This window comes from Myotis lucifugus, unplaced genomic scaffold (assembly GCF_000147115.1).
Source record: "Myotis lucifugus unplaced genomic scaffold, Myoluc2.0 scaffold_144, whole genome shotgun sequence".
In the NCBI taxonomy this organism is placed as follows: Eukaryota; Metazoa; Chordata; class Mammalia; order Chiroptera; family Vespertilionidae; genus Myotis; species Myotis lucifugus.
Window position 1 is genome coordinate 2,997,628 of NW_005871192.1, and position 20,636 is coordinate 3,018,263.

Genomic DNA, 20,636 nt, shown 5'->3' on the forward strand with positions numbered 1-20,636 from the left:
AATCTTTCCTGCTGCACTATAAATTCCAAGGTCATGGACAAAGATGTTTATTAGTATAATTACAATGTGGAAATAATGCCATTAAGCCTCCAGTTCCAGGTTTCATAAATTAATAGAAATAGAAGATTAAGAAAGTGTCAAGTATGGTTTTAATTCTTAGGCACTAAAAAAAAGTCCTAGGGTAGCTCTCTTCTTTTACATGATCTAACTTCTGGTTTCACTTTAATTTGATCTTTGAAGTTACTAACATATTTTTTATTGCTTTCTTTTATTTTTATTTTATTTTTCAACTACAGTTTACATTCAACACTATTTTGTATTAGTTTCAGGTGTACAGCATAGTAGATAGACAATCATATACTTTACACAGTGAATCCCCTTAATATTTCAAGTACCCACCTGCCACCATATATAGTTATTGCAATATGACTGACGATATTCCCTATGCTGTACTTTATATTCCCATGACTATTTTGTAACTATCAATTAGAACTTACTAATTCCTTCACTTTTTTTACCCTGCCCCCAAACCACCCTCCTCTCTGGTAACCATCAGTCAGTTCTCTGTATCTATGGGTCTGTTTCTATTTTGTTTGTAGTTACTAACATTTTTTAAAAGTACTTGCAGAGTACAGTTTTATGATCATAAAAATTAAGATATGGCCTTAAGAAACGATGGGGAAAGAGCCAAAATTGCTAAATGGCTGAAAGAATATGTATAATGAGTCACTCAACTTTTTTGTAATCCTCACCAGAGTATGTTTTTTATTGATTTTCGAGATAATGATGGAGAGAGAGAGAGAGAGAGAGAGAGAGAGAGAGAGAGAGAACAAAAAACAAAAACAGACACCAATTGGTTGCCTCTTGTATGTGCCCCAACCAGAGACTGAACCAGAAACCTAGGTATGTGCCTTGACTGGGAATTGAACTTGCAACCTTTCAGTGTACTGAACGATGCTCCAACCAACTGAGCCACACCAGCCAGGGCAACGAATCACTCAACTTTAAAGAAATTCTTCAACAGGATCTCTATGTTCAATTTCTACACAATTCTTGAACAGTGTTTGAAATCTATCTTTATAGAACTACAAATATGCATAATATCAATAGGTTCTTGATTGCCCTTCAATATCACAATGGCTTTACTTTCAACTCCCAATAAGCAGAGAATCAGTATTTCAAAGAAAAAAAGTTTTTGACATTATGTTAATGACTCTGAGTGCACGATTTCACATAAGAAAGAGAATTGCATTAAATGAGAATATCTAATTGTCAAAGTCTGCATTTCCTATTACTGTGGACTTTATTATCATTGGAAATTACTGAAGAGACCAGATTGGTGTGGATTTGTTTAGGAAAATCTCCTTTTTAATATGCTTTCTTTCTAATAAACAGCAAACAATAGCACAGAACTTAGAAAATGAATACCCCTACTTTCTCTGTTACTAGAGAATATATGAATTATAATGCCACAGAGGTAACTTATGTACCCTCTGATTACAGCATATCTGAAACGTTTAAAGCTAAAGTAAATCTCATAGGGTCATCTAGAGCTGATGGATCTTTCATGTCTTACTTCTGAGAACTTTTCACTACCATAGAAACAAACAACAAAACACTTGGTTGTAAGGATATTTAGTTTAAACTAGATACTGACTTAATGGCTTAATCACTTATGAAAACTGTCCCAAACAGCATTCCAACAGCTCTTTTCTGGGTACCACCAATAGTATCACTACTTGAGGATCACTGACCCAGTCAAATCTTAAGTCTATAGGAACACCAACTCTTCTACCAAAAACAACAGATAAATTTATTAGTCTTAACAATCTACACAGACTTCCCCAATCTCACTCATTTAGTAGTGAGCCTCTTTAGATATTTGCTACTATTATGACACACTAGAGGCCCAGTGCACAAATTCATTAACGGGTGAGGTTCCCCGCCCTGGCCAGCCTGGCCGGCCTCACCCCCAATCGGGAACATCGGGGCCAGGCCAGCTGGAGGGAGGGGCCGCAGGAGGTTGGCTGGCCGGCCCCCCCATTGGGCCGATCAGAGCTAGCCAGCTGTGGGGAGGGACCGAGAGAGGTTGGCTGTGGGAGCACACTGACCACCAGGAGGCAGCTCCTGCATTGAGCGTCTACTCCCTGGTGGTCAGTGTGTGTCATAGCAACTGGTCAACCAGTCGTTCCAGTTGTTTTGGTCGTAATGGTCACTTAGGCTTTTATATATATAATAGAGGCCCGATGCACAAAAATTTGTGCACTCGGGGGGAGAGGGGTCTCACAGCCCGGCCTGTGCCCTCTCGCAGTCTGGGACCCCTCGGGAGATAACGACCTGCTGGCTTAGGCCTGTTCCCGGGTGGCAGAGGGCAGGCCCAATCCCTAGGTGCAGCCCCTGGTCAGGCTCAGAGCAGGGCTGATTGGGGAGTTGGGGCGCCGCCCCGTCATGCACAGAGCAGGGCGGATTGGGAGGTTGTGATGCCACCCTCAGTCACGCTCAGGGTAGGGCCGATTGAGGGGTTGGGGCACCGCAACCTGTCACACTCAAGGCAGGGGCGATGGGGAGGTTGCGGCGCCACCCCCTGTCACACACAGAGCAGGGCCCATCAGGGGGTTGGGGAGCTTCCCCCTGTCACTCACAGAGCAAGGCCGATCAGGGGGTTGAGGAGCTCCCCCCTGTCACACTCAGGGCAGGGCCAATGGGGAGGTTATGGCTCTACCCCGTCACACACAGAGCAGGGCCCATGGGGGGGGGGGGGCCCGCATCCTGTCACACACAGAGCCGCAGGGCGATCAGGGGGTTGGGGAGCTCCCCCCTATCAGGCACAGAGCAGGGCTGATCAGGGGGTTGGGGCGCCTTCCCCTGTCACGAACAGAGCAGGGCGGATAGGAAGGTTGTGGCCCCGCCCCCTGTCACACACAAAGCCACAGGGCGATCAGGGGGTTTGGTCGCTGCCCCGTCACACTGATCCCAGTGCTGGGAGGCATATTACCCTTTTACTATATAGGATAGAGGCCTGGTGCATGGGTGGGCGCCAGCTGGTTTGCAATTTTGAGGTGCACACAGGTGGGCGGGGACTTGACTCTGGGTCCCACGGCATGCCCCAGGCTCTGACAGGAGGAAGATTTTCATATACATATTACTAATTTTCTTTCACCTCTAACACTTCTATTACAGAGAAAGGGCAAATAGCAATATTAAAATATTTTCTCTAACTAATTTCCTTTTAATGTGCATGAATTTCATGCACCAGGCTACTAGTATTTTTAATAAATGTCAATCCCATTCTCCCAGTTGCTAAGGATCATCCTTGACTCATCTTTCACACTTCACATCTAATAAAATTAGCAATTCCTTATGTTTAACCTTACAAAGCAAATATATCTAGAATTTCACCATTCTTTACTCCTACCACCCTGGTCTAAGCCACCATCATCTCTGGTCTAGATTATACTGTTAGCCTGATGGATCTCCCTATTTCAACCTACAGTCTAATAAATGCTAGAATGATGTAAATGTAAAAGTAAATCACACCACTCTATACAAAAAAAAAAAAAAAACAGGATGTAAAACTATATATATAGCACACTTCCAGTTATATTTGCCAAAATCTTAATAATGTTTTTATATGGGTGATAATGGAATTATATACACTTTTTTGGTTGTTGTTTTTTTTTTGTGGTGTTGTTTTTCCTTTTTTTCCTGTATTTTTTAAATTGTTCTTACTGTGAGCATGTTTAATTTAAAAAAATAATGTTTATAAAAATGTTTAGACAAAGTTGAACTGTATGCTTCAAAATACTATAGCAGTATATACATATTTTAAGTAGTACTTAAAATATCATCTAACCCAAAGCTAGTACTCAATTAAGAAACATAATTCTAATCTCAGATTACTACTCACTGAGAACAAATTTAAACGTGGAAAAAGGTATTTTAAAATTACTTATGAGAACATAAGTGATTTGGGGGGGGATTATGTCATAAGTTTAAAATGAAAAGATATTTTTTATTTCATTATATATTTTTCTGTTGTTCAGTCTAACAAAAATGGAAATAACTTTTTATGAAGCCTTTAGCTTCTAGCTTAAATCTTGTCTGTTAAATTACTATTTTTTTAATGATGTGAGAGCTGTTGTTTCTTAATTCTTTTTTTCTCTGACCTTGAAATATAATTGACTACTTTAAAGGTCTCAATGGTATAAGTCATTAGGAAGATAAAAATATATGTGATTAAAATAAAAAATGATAAGACTTAAATTAAGTAATGATGTTAATAATCCTACTTTATGAAAATGGGTTATGTGATAAATTTTAATTATTATTATAATCAGGGTTTATCAACTAAAAATGGTTTAAATTTTTTAAAGTCAATGAATTTTTAAAAGTTTACTAGAAAAAATACAGCTGTAATTCAAAATTATTAAATGACTTCACTGCAACATTCATATACCCTCAGAGTTTGGCTAATAATTTTATTAATAATATAAAGGTTATGGCGTTTTTTAAATAAAAAGAAGGTAAATATTCATAAAATGTGACCCTTTACACAATTACTATGACTCCAAAAAATCTTTGCAAATTATTCCATTTGAAATTTGAAAAACATACTCCTTTTTCTTTTTGCTTCCTCTTTCTCATTCATATGTAATTACGTTTTGAGACTGAAAAATAATAAAGCACAGAGGTCATTTTCTATTCAAATTAAGACAAAAGCAATAAAAAGCCAAAGCAGCTACAAAAGGTGAGGAATGATACAGGGTGCTAAGAGGAGGCATGAGTCTTTGAGACCCTTCGAGGCTGCTGCAGCTCAATGGGATAGAAGTAAACAGATGACAGAAATGATGATGAAAAAGGCATGTGAATAAAAGCTGGATCAGAGTTAGACAAAACTATATGGGAGACTTGTTGTGAATAAATCCTTGATTTTTTCCATAAGTCATTCTCAGCCAATGTCTAGGATTTTCATGGACAGAATTACAAAATTGTGACAATTCAGAGAATTTAAGATTTTGTACTAGTTTCAGAAACTCTCATCCATTATTATATCAAGAATCCCACTAACCACTAAGATGTATGTAGTTCTTTTAATTAAATTCACTATATCTCCACAAAACCAAAATACCATACTTCCCACACAGTAAAGGCTCTAATATATGTATTAATTAGAAGACCAGAGTTTATTTTTGAAGAAAGGTAAATCAGGAGGTGGTTTTATAACTTTATAGAAAGACTAAAGGCCTGGTGCACAAAATCCGTGCATGGGGGTGGTATCCCCCCAGCCCAGCCTGCACCCTCTCCAATGTGGGATCTCTCTCACAATCCTGGACCACTGGTTCCTAATCGCTCACCTGCCTGCCTGCATGGTCGCCCCTAACTGCCTCCCCTGCAGGCCTGGTTGCTGCTGCCCTAACTGCTGCCTGCTGCCGGACAGGTCACCCCCAACTGCCCCTCCCTGCTGGCCTGGTCACTCCTAACTGCCCCCCCTCTGCTGGCCTGGTCGCCCCTTACTGCACCCCTGACAGCCTGGTCACCCCCTAATGCCCCCCCCTGCTGGCCTAGTCACCCCTCACTGCCCCCCTTGCTGGCCTGGTCACCCCCAACTGCAAAATCCCCGCCACCTGGTCTCTCCTCATGGCCCCCCTGCTGGCCTGGTTGCCCCACGCAGCCTGCTATTCAGTTGTTTGGTTATCACTCACTAACCCCCCCGCCAGCCTGGTCACCCCATGCAGCCTGCTTGTTCAGTCGTTTGGTCGTCCCTCACTAACCCCCCTGCTGGCTTGATCACAGGCAGCCATCTTGTGAGGGCATGAGGGTTAATTTGCATATTTCTCTTTATTATATAGGATTCTTTGTTTTATCAAGTGATCCTATAAATATAAAAATATTTTAAATTTTTCTATAAATGATCAGCACACCAAGTATGTTTCAGATGTGATTAAAAGTTATCAGAATTTGATACCTAACTTTTCCCAGGAAAAATACAAAACAACTATAACTATCACTTTATTCTAAACCTAAATGATTGTCATTCTTAATGTCAAACTTGCTAGAGAGATAGCAAAATTATACAAATATGTATTCATAGAAGCAATATCATTTCAGACAAGTCCTTCAGTTCCTCCTTACTCTAATCTAAAATATTTTTAAATAACACAAACCTAATGCCCATCAGCAAATGGACAACTAAATAAATGGTGCCATTTACAGTACGGAGTCTTGTGCATCAATTAACATGATAGATTATTTAAGGCAGGGGTCTTCAAACTTTTTAAACAGGGGGCCAGTTCACTGTCCCTCTGACCGTTGGAGGGCTGGACTATAGTTTAAAAAAAAACTATGAACAAATTCCTATGCACGCTGCACATATCTTATTTTGAAGTAAAAAAACAAAATGGGAACAAATACAATATTTGTATTTGCATGTGGCCCGTGGGCCATAGTTTGAGGACCCCTGATTTAAGGCTTGTTTAAGGCTCAGAGAGGAGAAGGCTGTTTTATTCCAGACTCTCGGTTTCTTGTGCAACACAACTGTCTCAAAAAGTTGGTAGGCTTTAATCTGTTTGCTTCCAGTCAGTGCCATGTGCCAATAAGTACACTAAGGTTTTCTCTTGGAGTTCATACTCACTACTAGTTTCCCTGTTTCCAAATACACAGACATGGTGGTTACCTTGAGGACCTCTAAGAAAACTGGTTAGAATAAGAGAACTATATCCCTAATTTGTTCTTTGCTATGATTCTGAGACATAATGGGCTCCTTCTAGGCTTCAGATTTCTATATTATCTCTCTCTATTCCCCTTTACTTATGTTCACAAGCCAACAAATTATTTTCTGGGTTCATCTTTCTTGTAAGACCTTGTTCAAAGCAAAGTGTCAAAGCCAACAGATATTATAATCAACTAGAGGCCCGGTGCACAAAAATCTGTGCACTCGGTAGGGGGTCCCTCAGCCCGGCCTATGCCATCTTGCAGTCTGGGAACCCTCAGAGGATGTCCACCTGCTGGCTTAGGCCCGCTCCCTGGGGGATCGGGCCCAAGCTGGCAGTCAGACATCCCTCTGGCAGCCTGGGAGCCCTCGGGGGATGTCCACTTTCCAGCAGGGAGCAGACCTAAGCTGCAGTTGGACATCCTTAGTGCTGCTGAGGAGGTGGGAGAGGCTCCCGCCACCACTGCTGTGCTGGCAGCCATCAGCCTGGCTTGTGGCTAAGCAGAGCTCCCCCTGTGGGATTTCACTGACCACCAGGGGGCAGCTCCTGCATTGAGCATCTGCCCCCTGGTGGTCAGTGTGTGTCATAGTGACCAGTCATAACCATTCGTTCTGCTGTTAGGGTCAATTTGCATATTACCCTTTTAATATATAGGATAGAGGCCTGGTGCACGGGTGGGGGCCGGCTGGTTTGCCCTGAAGGGTGTCCTGGATCAGGGTGGGGGTCCCGCTGGGGTGCCTGGCCAGCCTGGGTGAGGGGCTGATGGGTGTTTGCAGGCTGGTCACAGCCCCTTCAAGGTGGGGGTCCACACTGGGGTGCCTGGCAAGCCTGGGTGAGGGGCTGATGGCTGTTTGCAGCTGGTCAGACCCCCTTCAGGCTGGGGGTCCCCACTGGGGTGCCTGGCCAGCCTGGGTGAGGGGCTGATGGCTGTTTGAAGGCTGGTCAAGCTCCCCCCCGAGTGGGGACCCTCACCACATGGAGGTTTGGCCAGCCTAGGTGAGGGGCTGATGGCTGTTTTCAGGCTGGCCACACCCCCTTTAGGGTGGGGGGTTCCCACTGGGGTGCCTGGCCAGTCTGGGTGAGGGGCTGAGGGCTGTTTTCAGGCTGGCCAAGCCCCCCCGATGACGGAAGCTCCCTTTTTTCTTTTTTCCTTTTTTTTTTTTATTCTGGGATTCCTTCTATAATTGGAACTTTGTAGCCTTGAGAGGAGCTCAGAGCCAGACAGGGCGGGAGGGAGGGAAGCTTGGCTTCCTCCATCGCCAGGGGCAACCCAAGCCTCCTGCTCACTCCAGCTCCGTGGCCACGGCCTGCTGAAAGCAGGTATCTGGGGTTTATTTACCTTCTATAATTGAAACTTTGTTGCTTTGAGTGGAGCTCAGAGCCGCCGTGGCAGGCGGGAAGCTTGGCTTCCTCCATCATTGGAGCAACCAAGCCTCCTGCTTGCTCCAGCTCCGTGGCTGTCGGCCACCATCTTGGTTGGGTTAATTTGCATATAGTTGCTCTAATTGGCTGGTGGGTGTGGCTTAAGGCATAGCAAAGGTACAGTCAATTTGCATGTTTGTCTTTTATTAGTGTAGATTCTTTCCAACTACTTCCCCTAGAACTATAGGATCAGTAGTCCTAAGTTACCACAAGTGCAGTTTTATCAAATTTTTTGCCATAACTTAACACTCCGGTGTGGGGTGAATTTCCCGCCAAAATATAAGATGGCTCTGTCTTTTGGTTTTGTTCCATCCACCAAAAGGGTGGATTACAAACAAATATTTGGTAATACGCAGTTACAATCGGCCCGAGTTTACACGTTTCCCGCACTCCACCGCAAATCTATATGAACCGAGTTAAAGACGGCTCCCTCGGAGTACGCGCAATTCACGCGAGCCGACTTAACTCGTTTCCCCCACTCCAAGTGTTAACATGAATTTCCATCTTTCCACCTCTGATATGTTTCCTCACCACAAACTGCCTGATCTCCGAGTCACTGCCTCAGACTTTATGTATTGGTTATAGCAGCAACCCATTCTAAGGAAAAAATGTATACATTAGCTCCCACAAGTATTTTACCCACAGGTTGATTCCCTCATTAAAGTAACTCTTTCACCTACTCCGTTAACATGGAGTGTCTACCACCAAACAGAATATGAGGTATATACTAGTAAAGCATAAAAATATGTAAGGCAGGATCCAAGATAAAATGGTTAGTCTTATTAGTTACTAAATTTAAGTCCAAGCTTACTTGAAATCAAGAAAAAAATGCATTGATATGTAGCTTTTGTTTCATATAAAATATTGTTGCCTAACAAAACTGCCTCAGAGGTCCAGTAGTACTAACGATATTATAGGCCAGGCCAACAACATAAAATATCTCAAGAATAGTTTGGTGGAGTGGGAGTGGGGGGAAGGGAAGAAAAACAAAGAAATCTTTGGCTTGTTCCACTTCTTTCCATACTATATTTTCCATATTCATTTGTCTATAGTTACCAATAATAGAGAGGTGTGCTATAACTAAGAACTCTAAGTCAGTGAAGAGAACATACTTTGAAGGCAGGAGCTACAGTTAGAGTTCTTAGGGAATTTTATAACTATTAAACTAATTCTATTAATTCAGAATCAACAATAGAATGACCTTATCTTTCCTAAACCCATAGACTTAAAGATTTTATCTTTGTCTTTGTCATCCTATAGTCTTATTACTATGTACTAATGTGTGTATTTGTTTTTATTTATACTGCTCACAATACAATGGGTTCCTTTAATCTGAGAAGTTACTCTGTCTTTAAATCTATAAAAATTTTAGTCATTCTTGCTCAAAATATTGCCTTACTCTGATTCCGTTCCTGAACGTTTATTACAAATTATTCTATTTTCACTTTTATTAAATAAATCTCATTCTCTTTTTCTTTTCTATTAACTTCCTATTACCCATCACTCTGTCCCTCTGCAGAGCATTCTAAGTGATTTCCTCAGCTATCTTCCAATCCACTGATATCTTTCCATCTATATCTACCCAATATTCAAACCATTCACTGAGTTTTTCATTTCAATGATGATTTTCATTTCTTGTCTTAAAATTTCTATTCATACCTTATTTCTCAAAACATTTAAAAACATTATTTTTAAAATATCTTTTAAACTACCTTCCAACATTTTAAATAGCATTCCTACTACCTGAGGTGCAAATTTTCTCATCTGATGTACAAGTATTTCTTTACATGCTTTGTCATATTGAATTTCCCATTATAGTCTCTGAAGCATCCCTACTGAATATTTTAAATTTCCTTCTACAAGGTCACGCTGGTTCTACAAGGGTTGGACCATTTTGAAGATAATTCTCAACTGAACAGTCCTTGGACTAGGAGTAACATAAACTACTTTCTTATGTGGCACAGGCCTGGGGTTCCAAATTCTTTTTCCTACCCAATGTCCATAGTAGACATCAAATTCCCCTGTAGGTGGCAGGCAGTGACGTTCTAGGCCCCATTTCACAGTCGGGCAGCCCTTCCTGACTCCCAGCTTCACACAGGTAGCTCTTTCCTAGTGCAGAGAAGAGAGGGGTTGAAGCCCACATTTCCCTAATGTTATGATAATCAACTCTAGCCTCTAGCTGGGATTGCACACCCCAGTGAGCTATTTAGACTTCAGCTCTCACTCATTTGGTTTTGAATATCCTCTTTATTTCTATTATGTGAGCATTTTGCTCAATTTGTTTTAAGCTTGGCTGAATACTCCAAAATGCATGTGTTCAGAGTGAGAAAGGAAGTCATGTCACATTAGCAAAACTTTGATAACCAAAAACTGACAAGGATATAATGAGAGAAATTATAAGATAATCATGACTAGAAACATAAATTTTAAAATCTTAAGTGAAAAATTAACAAATTCAGTGTAACAATGTATTTTTTTAAATCATCAAAACTAACCTGGGTTTATTTCAGGAATGCAAGGCTGGCTTAATATTACAATGCTGAATAATGTACTAGTATTACATGAGTCAGCATACTTTAGATAAGAAAAACTTTGCATGCCACATATATTCTCTGTCACATATTCTTCTTTGGTTTGTTTATTTGTTTATTTTTTATGGTCCTTTAAACATGTAAAAACCATTCTTAGCTCACAGGCCATACAAATACAAGCAGTGGGACTTAGTTGCCAATCCCTGATATAATCCAACATGCTAACATAGTAAGAGAAAAATCTATATATATAAAAGCCCAGCGACTGGAATGGCAAAACGACCAGAACGACCTGGCTATGAGATGCACTGCGGCAGCCAACCAGCGTGATCTAGACCCTGATCGGCCTGGCCGGCCAGGCCCCCAGTCAGTCCCAACACCCCGATCGGGGGCAGGGCCAGCTGGCCAACCGCCCGCCCTCTCCCCCGCCAGCCCAATGGGTCCCCATCCGGGTGCGCCAGCCAGACCCCACCCATGCATGAATTAGTGCACTGGGCCTCTAGTATTTATATAATTATCTCAAAAGAGGCACAAAAAGTATTTTATTACATCCAACATTCATTCATGATTTTTTAAATAACGCATAATATAGGAAGATAACTCCTTTAACCCAATAATGATTATCAACTAAAAACCTATAGCAAACTTCCTTGTTAATGGGGAAATATTAGAAAGATTTTCTTAAGACTGGGAACAGGACAAGGATGCCTACTATTTCCATTTATACTCAGCACTGTATCCTAGCCAGTGCAGAAAGAAAGGGAAAAAATTAAAGGGTTAAGGTTTGAAAAGGAGAGACAAAACTGTCACTATAAAACAAATAATATTATGGTCTAATTAGAATTCCCTACAAAGTACAGATAAAATATTATTCAAACTGATAAGAGAGGTTAGCAATGTGGATGAATATATGATTAATATATCTATTTATTCATGTGCCAATTACTTGGCTGATCTTAGTCTGAGGGGACTCCTGAAGGAAGTAAATTAGGCAAGCTTTCTTCCAGAAAAAAATATACATTAGCTTCGGTCTAGACGCTACTGACCTAACATTCAGGTTATTAAGCAATTCCTTAACATGGGCGTCTCGGGTTCAAGGCCAAATCAGCTGGTGGACCCCAAAGCTAGGTCTCCTACTTCCAGCATTGGACTTGGTATTTGCCAGCAGGGCAAGTCCAGCATCTGCTCACAGTGCTAACTTTGATTCCCATTCATTGGGATTTGTTGGTCTTGTTATATTTTTATTCTTGGGATTTGGAGATTTCCTTTACTTATTATTATTATTATTATTATTATTATTATTATTATTTCAGAGAAATAGAAACATCAGTGATGAGAGAGAATCACTGATCAGCTGCCTCCTGCATATCCCCTACTGGGTATCAAATCCAAAACCCGGGCATGTACCCTGACTGGGAATTGAACCGTGCCCTCCTGGTTCATGGGTTGACACTCAACCACTGAGCCACACCTGCTGGGCTCCTTTACTCTTAATACAAGAAGGGTCTTATCCAAAATCTAGCAGTATCATAAAGAAGGGCCATTTTGATCATCAAGTCCAAAGTATGATTTATAAAAACCATTACATATAGAACAAATGATTAAAAACAAAACCCCAAATGTCAAAAGTGGTTGTTTTCAAATTATAAGTTCCAAGTAATTTGTTTTTCCTTCTGTAGTTTTCCATATCTCCTATTCATGATCTTAATTTTGTTTTTATAAGGAAGAAGAAGCAATATACTTTTTTTAAAGAAAAATGACACATAAAAATACTATTCGTTCAAGTATTATTGAAAAACAGAAGAATATTATCAAGCATATACTTGCTTTTCAAACAGTATCTTAATTAATTATCATAAAACTTCTGGAACTTAAGTATCATTATCTCTAATTTTGCAGAAGAGGAAACTGAGGTTCATAAAGGTTAAATTATTTGCCCAAGTGACAGAACTGGGATTTGATTTCAGACATACTTGTTCCAAGGCCAGTGCTTTTTCTACTGAATCATGCTCCTCCCGCAAGAGAGCATTTTCACATTACCACCTGCTACTTCTAATTAAGAGGTAGTAATTAAACAATTCTCCACTCCTGACAACAATATTTAAGCTACAGGCATTTTAAAGAAATTAATACAGCTTTTTATCTGCAGGAAGATACTATAACTGAACACAAACTACAAGCTATTGCAAAGAGAAAAGACTCCAATATGACACAGTTATATGCTTATTCAAAGCATGGTTAATTATATTATATGTTAATGGAACATGAAGCATAAAACTGTTGTTCAATGACCAATTTACTTATAGAAATGTTCAACTTGATTAGTAATCAAATAAATACAAAGAGTAACAATAACATATTGATCAAATTGGGGGAGGGAGAGGAATTTAAATAGTCATAGCCAAGTTAAGGAAACAGTGAAATTCTCATACGTCTTAGGAGAGATTATAACTGGTAAAAAAATGCTATAGGCCATATGATAATATTTACACTAAAACATATGTGGCTTTTGCCCTAGTAATTCTCATCTAGGAAATTACCCTGAGGAAATAATCATAGCTATGTAAATAAAGGTTTAGCTACAGGGTTGCTCATCTTAGAAATATTTCTAATAGCAAGGGGAAAAAATGGAATGAATCTAAATCTACAATAATAAGAAATCAGGTTAATAATTTTAAATTAATGTTTCTAAAAACTAAATCCCAGTTTCAATATTTATAGGCCAGGAGACCCTAATCAACTCCACTGAGATCTCTCTCAATTTATCAAAAATCAATGGGAATAACAGTACCTATTTCACAAGCTAACTTAAGAATGATGTAAAATAATTCATGTAGAGACCACAGCACAGAGCCTGACATATGTATGCTATGAATCAATAATACACATAGGTGGTGGTTAGGAAAGCAGATGTGAAGTCTGACTCCCTCAGTCTACCACTAATGGTTGTACAAGTTATGTAACTTCTTTATACCTCAGTTTTCTCATTTACAAAATGAGAATAATCCCACAGAGTTTGTGTGAGGATTATATGAGAGAATTGTTTATAAAGTATTTAGCACAGTGCCTGACAAACAGGAAGCTTCTCAATAAATTTTGACTATTTTATTAGTAGTATTAGTATTGAGCTATTAGGATATACATTATTAGTATAATAAGTTATATACTAACTCTGAGTTGCTTACTGTATTAGGTATGATACCTAATATAGAGGCTTATTATATCATTTTGGTTTTCCTGGAATTAGTTGTTCCATTCCATGTGTATAACCTCACTAGCAAAAACTCCACAAGTATTGTAACCATAAACTAGAATCCTATTATACTATATGGCCAGCATTGCCAACAAATACCATAGTCCTAAATCTATTAATGAAATTTTCTAATGACAAATATTTTATTTTCCCTTCTAGAGACCTTTCCCACAAATAGATGACAGGGAAGGAGAACAGCTCTTCCTAGGCAAACCTTCTCTATCCCTAAGCAGGCTCTTACATAAGAATCAGAGACCTAGACCTGGAACCTTTCAAAATCCAACAAGTATGTGGAGTTTCAAGGTCTGGAGGGTGTAAAACAAGTTTTTAAAAGTAGGGTGTGGGGGGAGAATCAAGAAAGAAAAATGAAATAAAGAATATTATTACTGAAAAATCTCCACTTTGTTTTCAACTAGCAAGTAACACCTACTTTTACATTTTTCAATACATGTGGAATTGAAGTCCCAGAACCATGTTTCATTCCATCTGTATAAGCTCTTAGAGAATAAAAATTTCATATCTTGGGATCGGTTCCCTGCTCAGGAGATAGACATGAGTCCCTCAAGGACCCACGCTTAGAGGAAACAGACCATTATGCAAGGAATGTTTTCCTACCTTAACCGCTTCTCCCAGAGTTTGGTTTTTGTCAGCTTCCTCACTGGAATGCAATTCGAGTCTATAATTCAACTCCTGTAGTTGCTGTGCCTGTTCATTCAATAGCATTTGTGCCTGCTGTTCCCGAAATAATGCATTATTCAGTTCTTCACATGCACTTTCAAACTTCTCATGGGTGATCAATTTCTGAAATAAGGGGAAAAAATCAATTATCAGCTAACTGCATTTTGTATCATTTAATCTTCAGAACTGTATTTGCTAACATAAAGAGTATAATACAAACATTTGTAAATGTCTGATACATGACAAACGTAAAATTTGCTTCGTAAGTCAAGATAAAAAATAATCACTCTGGTTTTTAAAGCACAACAGCCATACTTTCAACGTTATCATATTTAGTTAAATAAAATCTTGGGAAACTTATTTCAAGTAAATCCACAATGTTCAGTTTAAATCTTGATATATAAGCATGTTTTATAAAGATTACTAGAGGCCTGGTGCACAAAATTCATGCACTGGGTGGGGGTCCGGCTAGTCCGCCCCAATGAGGGCCGATCAGGCCGGACCGCAGGGGGGGGGGGGATGAGGGGACATGGGAGGTCGGCTGCCCCCGGGGCCGAGGGAGGTCAGCCGGCCCCACCCCTGATTGGGGTTGGGGGGGGGGGCGATCAGAGGTTGGGCTGGCCCGGGGGAGGGGCCACAGGAGGCTGGGGTCCGATTTGGGCTCCAATTGGGCCGGTTGGCTGCCACAGTGGACATCATAGTCGTTATAGTCATTACAGTCACTGACTTTTTATATATATAGATGATTGTGGGAATTAAAGCCTTTAACAAGTTTCTATGCATCTGAAAAATATACATTAGTACAGTTGAATGTGGACTTTACCTACCTCTGAGTTTTCTGACAAATGAGACAAAAATAGAAATGTGCTTATAGTTTCCTCTTGGGTCAACAATAGCAAGCATGTGGTTCATGTAGAGAGAACAATTTGCTGGAACTCAGTTTGAGGATAGATTTATACATGGGTCTTTCTATATTATCATATACTCAGTTTTACTTTGGCATCAGTACCTGGCCTGCTACCTCCCAGAGGCAACTGGTTTTTAACGATTATTTGCCTTTTCAAAGGTGTATATAATGCACTCCTCAATACTGATTAAGTTTCAAAAGGCAACAGTATAGTATAAAAATAGATTCCTAATTATTAACCTAAGTTAATAGAAAGTAATGAGAAGGATCAAAAGGCACACAGGAAAGATGCCTCATTTCCTGGGCACAAGTAGTAAAGGTATATCTAATACATTACTGATACTTATACAGTGTTTATTTTAGGGAACACATCTTCTCATTCCCTCTTAACAGCTGTCTCACTCTCCACATTGTCCCATTACACTTTGAAAACATCTACTATAAAACCTCCTCTCTACACTCCAGCTCCATTTCAACTTTTTACTCTCCTTCTACTCCCCAACACCATAGCACTCTTCTGGGACTTGTGAACAAATATTTTTGTACTTCGTCTACCTTTTACTCGTTATGTTGTTTTAAATTGTTGCCCCTTGTCATCAGACCATTCTGTCCTTTGCAATCTACTTGATTCTATAAATCAAGATCCCTGCCATTTTGCAGGACTTCTTCCCGCCTCCTCCAGAATTTCTCCGTTAGCAAAAACTTAGCTAATGTAGCCTCTCTCATCCATCTATCCCTCCTGGAGAATGCCTCAATTCCATCCAGCCTTCTGCAAACAGGATCAAACAAGCATAGCAACGTAGGAATAACAAAGAGAGGGTGTGTGAAAGCAATTGTAAGAAGCTAATAAAATAAGATCATGGCAGTTAGCTGTCTAAGAACAACTGTCCGTAGATGAACATGGTATTCCAAAGCAATAAAAGTACTGAGTAGCTTTTGGCAGACTGAATGTTACGTTACAATTTTAGACCAATCTAAACAAGCTATTATATTTTCCTCATACACAGTTTGCCTGAAATCAGTGAAAGATGGAAATCAGTGAAAGATGAGTGGCAGCAGGCACATTCCCCATTTTTAAAGAGAAAAACAGCCTATTTTCCCCAGTCTATTACATTTTTATAAAACAATCCTTTATTAACAGAACTGGATATGAACATTAGCCACTACCATGAAATGGTTAAAAGTAGGAGTTTTAGAGCCTGACCTGCTAGGCAAGTCACTTAGCTATGCTGTGCCCCATATTCCTCGTCTGTAAAATAAAGTATTGAACTATTATTGATATGAGAGAAATAAATGAATCAATACTCTAAAGTGATTAGGGTGAAAAAATAAAGTGATTAGGGTGAATGCCTATATATCTATTAATATGTGATTAAATGTTAAAAATCACACTAAGTTTGTGGATGAAAAAGGGGCCACATACTAAACCTGACAAGCTCAGAGGAGGCCTGCATGGTGAGCCCTACAAACTCGGAGACTAAAAGCAAACACATAGGATGGTCTGAACACACACATTCCTCACTAAAAGAGGGTCATGGGGGTAGTCATGTCCTATTCCTGTGGCTTCCTTGACAAAGGTCAGTCTTTACCTTAACTGAGCCTGTCAGTTGTCCTTTTGCATCTAAGATAACATACCTTTGAAATGTCAGAGTCATCTCTGCCAGACCCCCTCAGGGCACACTGCCAGCACCAGAGCAAGAGGCCACAGAACCCTGCACTGTTATCTTGTTCCCCTCATTGCACTCTATGTGCTGGACATGTTAATTAGTAACAGTCCCATTCCCACCAACATAAAAGAAGTGTGTCTCTTCATTTTACTTTTTATCCAATCCCAGAGACTTTGCTTTCTCCTGCCCCTTAATCTACTACCAATGAATTCCATGTAACCTTCCTTTTATGTCTTCTCCTTGACTGTAATGTATTAAAAAAAACCTGCAAAATTGACATCCTCAAAAGCATTTTCTCAATCCACTGAGATTTTGCTCCCCAGCAATTATCATCTGTGAGACCCAAAATCATAAAAATTCTCTATAGGTTTGAATGTTTCTTACATCAACAATTTTATACCTTACAATTGTATGTCAAAATATAAAAATTACATATCTCATTCCCTCAATTATTACTTCCATTAATTCTACTTTTATTTCTACACTTCAGTTGAAGGAATTCACACTAAATATTTCATGGAACATATTCTTAGCTTTTGATGCAAGCCATTTATTCAACCAGAGCCCTTAAAAAGGATTTTGTCACCTTCTAGCAACTTTTCTTCAGACTCTTATAACCTCTCTAGATTCTGGAAATTGAGCCCTGATGACTTTCAAACTAATCAAAGATAAGATGTTAACTTCTTTTCCTAATACTTAAATATGAACTAGGAAATCTTATTGTGTAGAATACCCAGAATTCTTCAAACATATTACAGGGAACAACATATTATAAAGGATCCTCCAATTTTCAGGAAGTCCACTATTAGCTAAACCTATTTATAGTTGCCTACATTCTAAATCTCAAATTGCATCGATGGCTGTCTCTTTCCATTTTGGCGGACCATCTCAAGATCCCAAATTTAGTTAGTATATGCAACTGAAAGAAAATCAAAAGGAGAGAGACACACACACTGAAGGAATTGGCTTTTAAAGTATACACAACAGCTCTTTATGATTTAAGTATGGCAAAACATTTTTGGAAAATAAGTGTCTATAAGTAGGGAACAGTCAAATGTTGATGCACTCATATGAGAGAATATTAATTTATCTAAAATAAAATCAATAATAAATGACACAGGAAAATGTTTGTAGTACTTTAAAAATATAAAAAAGTAGTATTTTAACTCTACATTCCTATCTGCACATATACACAGAGAAAAATGCAGGGAACAAAACACATCCACGCTTCAAAAGTGGTTGGTCCTAGGTGGTAAGATTAGAGGGATTAGAACTTTCTTCTTTATACTTGTTTGTATTTTTATTTGGGTATTATATATTACCTTTATCATCAGAAAAAAAATAAAGCAGCTCATACAATTTTCTTCTCTGAGCAAACAACTAAGAGAATGAGGGGGGAAACTGTATTGTCTTTAGACATTCATCAAAAAGAAAAATAAATCAGAAAGGCGATTCATGATTACCTGACATGCTGAATTTATAAGAACTCTTCGCCCTTTGAAGGTATAGCTATTTGAAATAATATTTAACATTAGCAATTTACATTATCATAGCATTAATAACTGAGCTACTATCTGCTGCTGTCTCTGTTACAACAAATGTGAAAACTGCAAATTACAAATTAACCAAAAGATACATTTAAACTGAAGTTAAACTTGCAAAATTTAGGTTTCCCAAGAGGGGGTACACAAAGTACCTTGTTGGTAGGTTTAAGAAACCAATATTGTATTCATATTTATATTATCTATCATCAGTTATATACAGTTTTCAAGTTTCAGAGTCATATTTTAACTCGATATTCCTATATCCATATTAGGAACATCAATGTTATAAGTAACCCAACTGCAAGTAGAATATTAGATATCTGCATTTTGTTATGCTTCATGTATTTATACATTTCAATCTTGAGCTAATGTTATTTGACATAAGCCTTTCGTTTCTCAGCTATCTTCTGCTTTCTTAAATAATGCATATAAATCTTTAATAGAAGTTAGATAAAATGAATATTTCTTTAGAAAATCAACTTGATTTCATACTGAGTAATCTAATTTACTCAAAATATTCAATATAAAAGGAAAAGAGAAAAAAATCCCAGCCCCCACTGCAAACATCAGGCTCCTCCATTGGGGCATTTTTTGTTTGTTTATTATACATTTGTTAAGCTATCCTCATTGAATCTCTTTTTATACTTTCAGAGCATAAATTTTAACAGCATTATGAGTTCTGCTGACACAGAATCAGTATTCCTTTAAGCATCTGGTATAACTCTTTGTGTGAATTAGGATATAACTGACATATAACATTGTGTAGTTTAGGTGTACAATATGTTAATTTGATAAATTTATGTGTTGCAATATGGTTACCACTGTAGCATTAGCTAACACCTCTATCATGTCACATAATTATCATTGCTTTTCTTATGGTGAGAATGTTTAAGATGTAGTCTCCTTACCAACTTTGAAGTATGAACTACATGTTGGGGTATTTCAGAAGGGAAGTATTCTGAAGAAAAAGAAATCTTAATGACACTTCAAATTATTTGAAAAAACTTAAGTTAAAGAAAACAAACATACACACACACACACAAACACACACAGAGGAGAGTTCACCAAAGCCATACATACAAAACATGTATACTTACAGAGTGCTTAAATTCATTTAATTGCATTTGGAGACCCTGGGCTTTGTCAAGCTCCTTTTTCATCTCATTCACATTTCGTTTGAATTCTGTGACCTCTAAGCGCAGTGAGCGGCGCTCCACTTCTGCTGTGTGCAGCCTTTGTGTAAATCCAAAGATTTGCTTCTGTAATGATGCTGTGCTTTTCTGTTGTTAAACAAGAGCAATTTTACAAGAAGTAACTACAGACTTACTAATAAATCAATAGCAATGGCATTTACCAAATTAAATGTAACTCAGGTTAAACATAGAACAACTAGAGGCCCAGTGCACGAAATTCGTGCACTGGGGGGTGGGGTTCCCTCAGCCCAGCCTACCCCTCAGTCCGGGAGCCCTCAGTGGATGTCCCACTGACGGCCACAGTCTGGCAGCAGAGGCTCGGAGCAGGCGTCCCGTGTGTGTGTGTGTGTGTGTGTGTGTGTGTGTGTGTCCCTGCTGGGGGTCTGCCTCCAGCCACATTGGAGGCTCAGAGTAGGCGCTGTGTGTGTGTGTGTGTGTGTGTGTGTGTGTCTGCTGGGGGGCCTGCCCCCAGCCACACCATGGAGGCTTGGAGCAGGCACCCCTCTCTGTTGATCTCTCAGGCTCCTGGGCCTCCACTGCATGTTGTACTCTCCCTTGAGCTGTGGGCCAGGGTGGGGTGCTGCCTGCAGGCTGCGCTTTCCTGATCACTGCGGCAACCCAGCAGCAGGCGCACACGGGGGCTGCCTACAGGCCGCCCTTTCCTGCTCACCGATCACCATGGGGTCCCGGCTGGCCGCGGCGCTTAGGCAGCACAAGGGGGTCCCGGCTGG

The 20,636-nt window shown here is 39.5% G+C and overlaps 1 protein-coding gene across 1 annotated transcript in view; it reads right to left on the minus strand.

Annotated features, from left to right (window-relative positions):
- CCDC171 (coiled-coil domain containing 171) overlaps positions 1-20,636 on the minus strand; it is a 235,555-nt gene that overhangs the window by 103,606 nt on the left and 111,313 nt on the right. Inside the window, 2 exon segments of the mRNA XM_023758907.1 lie at positions 14,532-14,717; positions 19,810-19,992. Coding sequence (XP_023614675.1) covers positions 14,532-14,717; positions 19,810-19,992 — 369 coding nt within the window.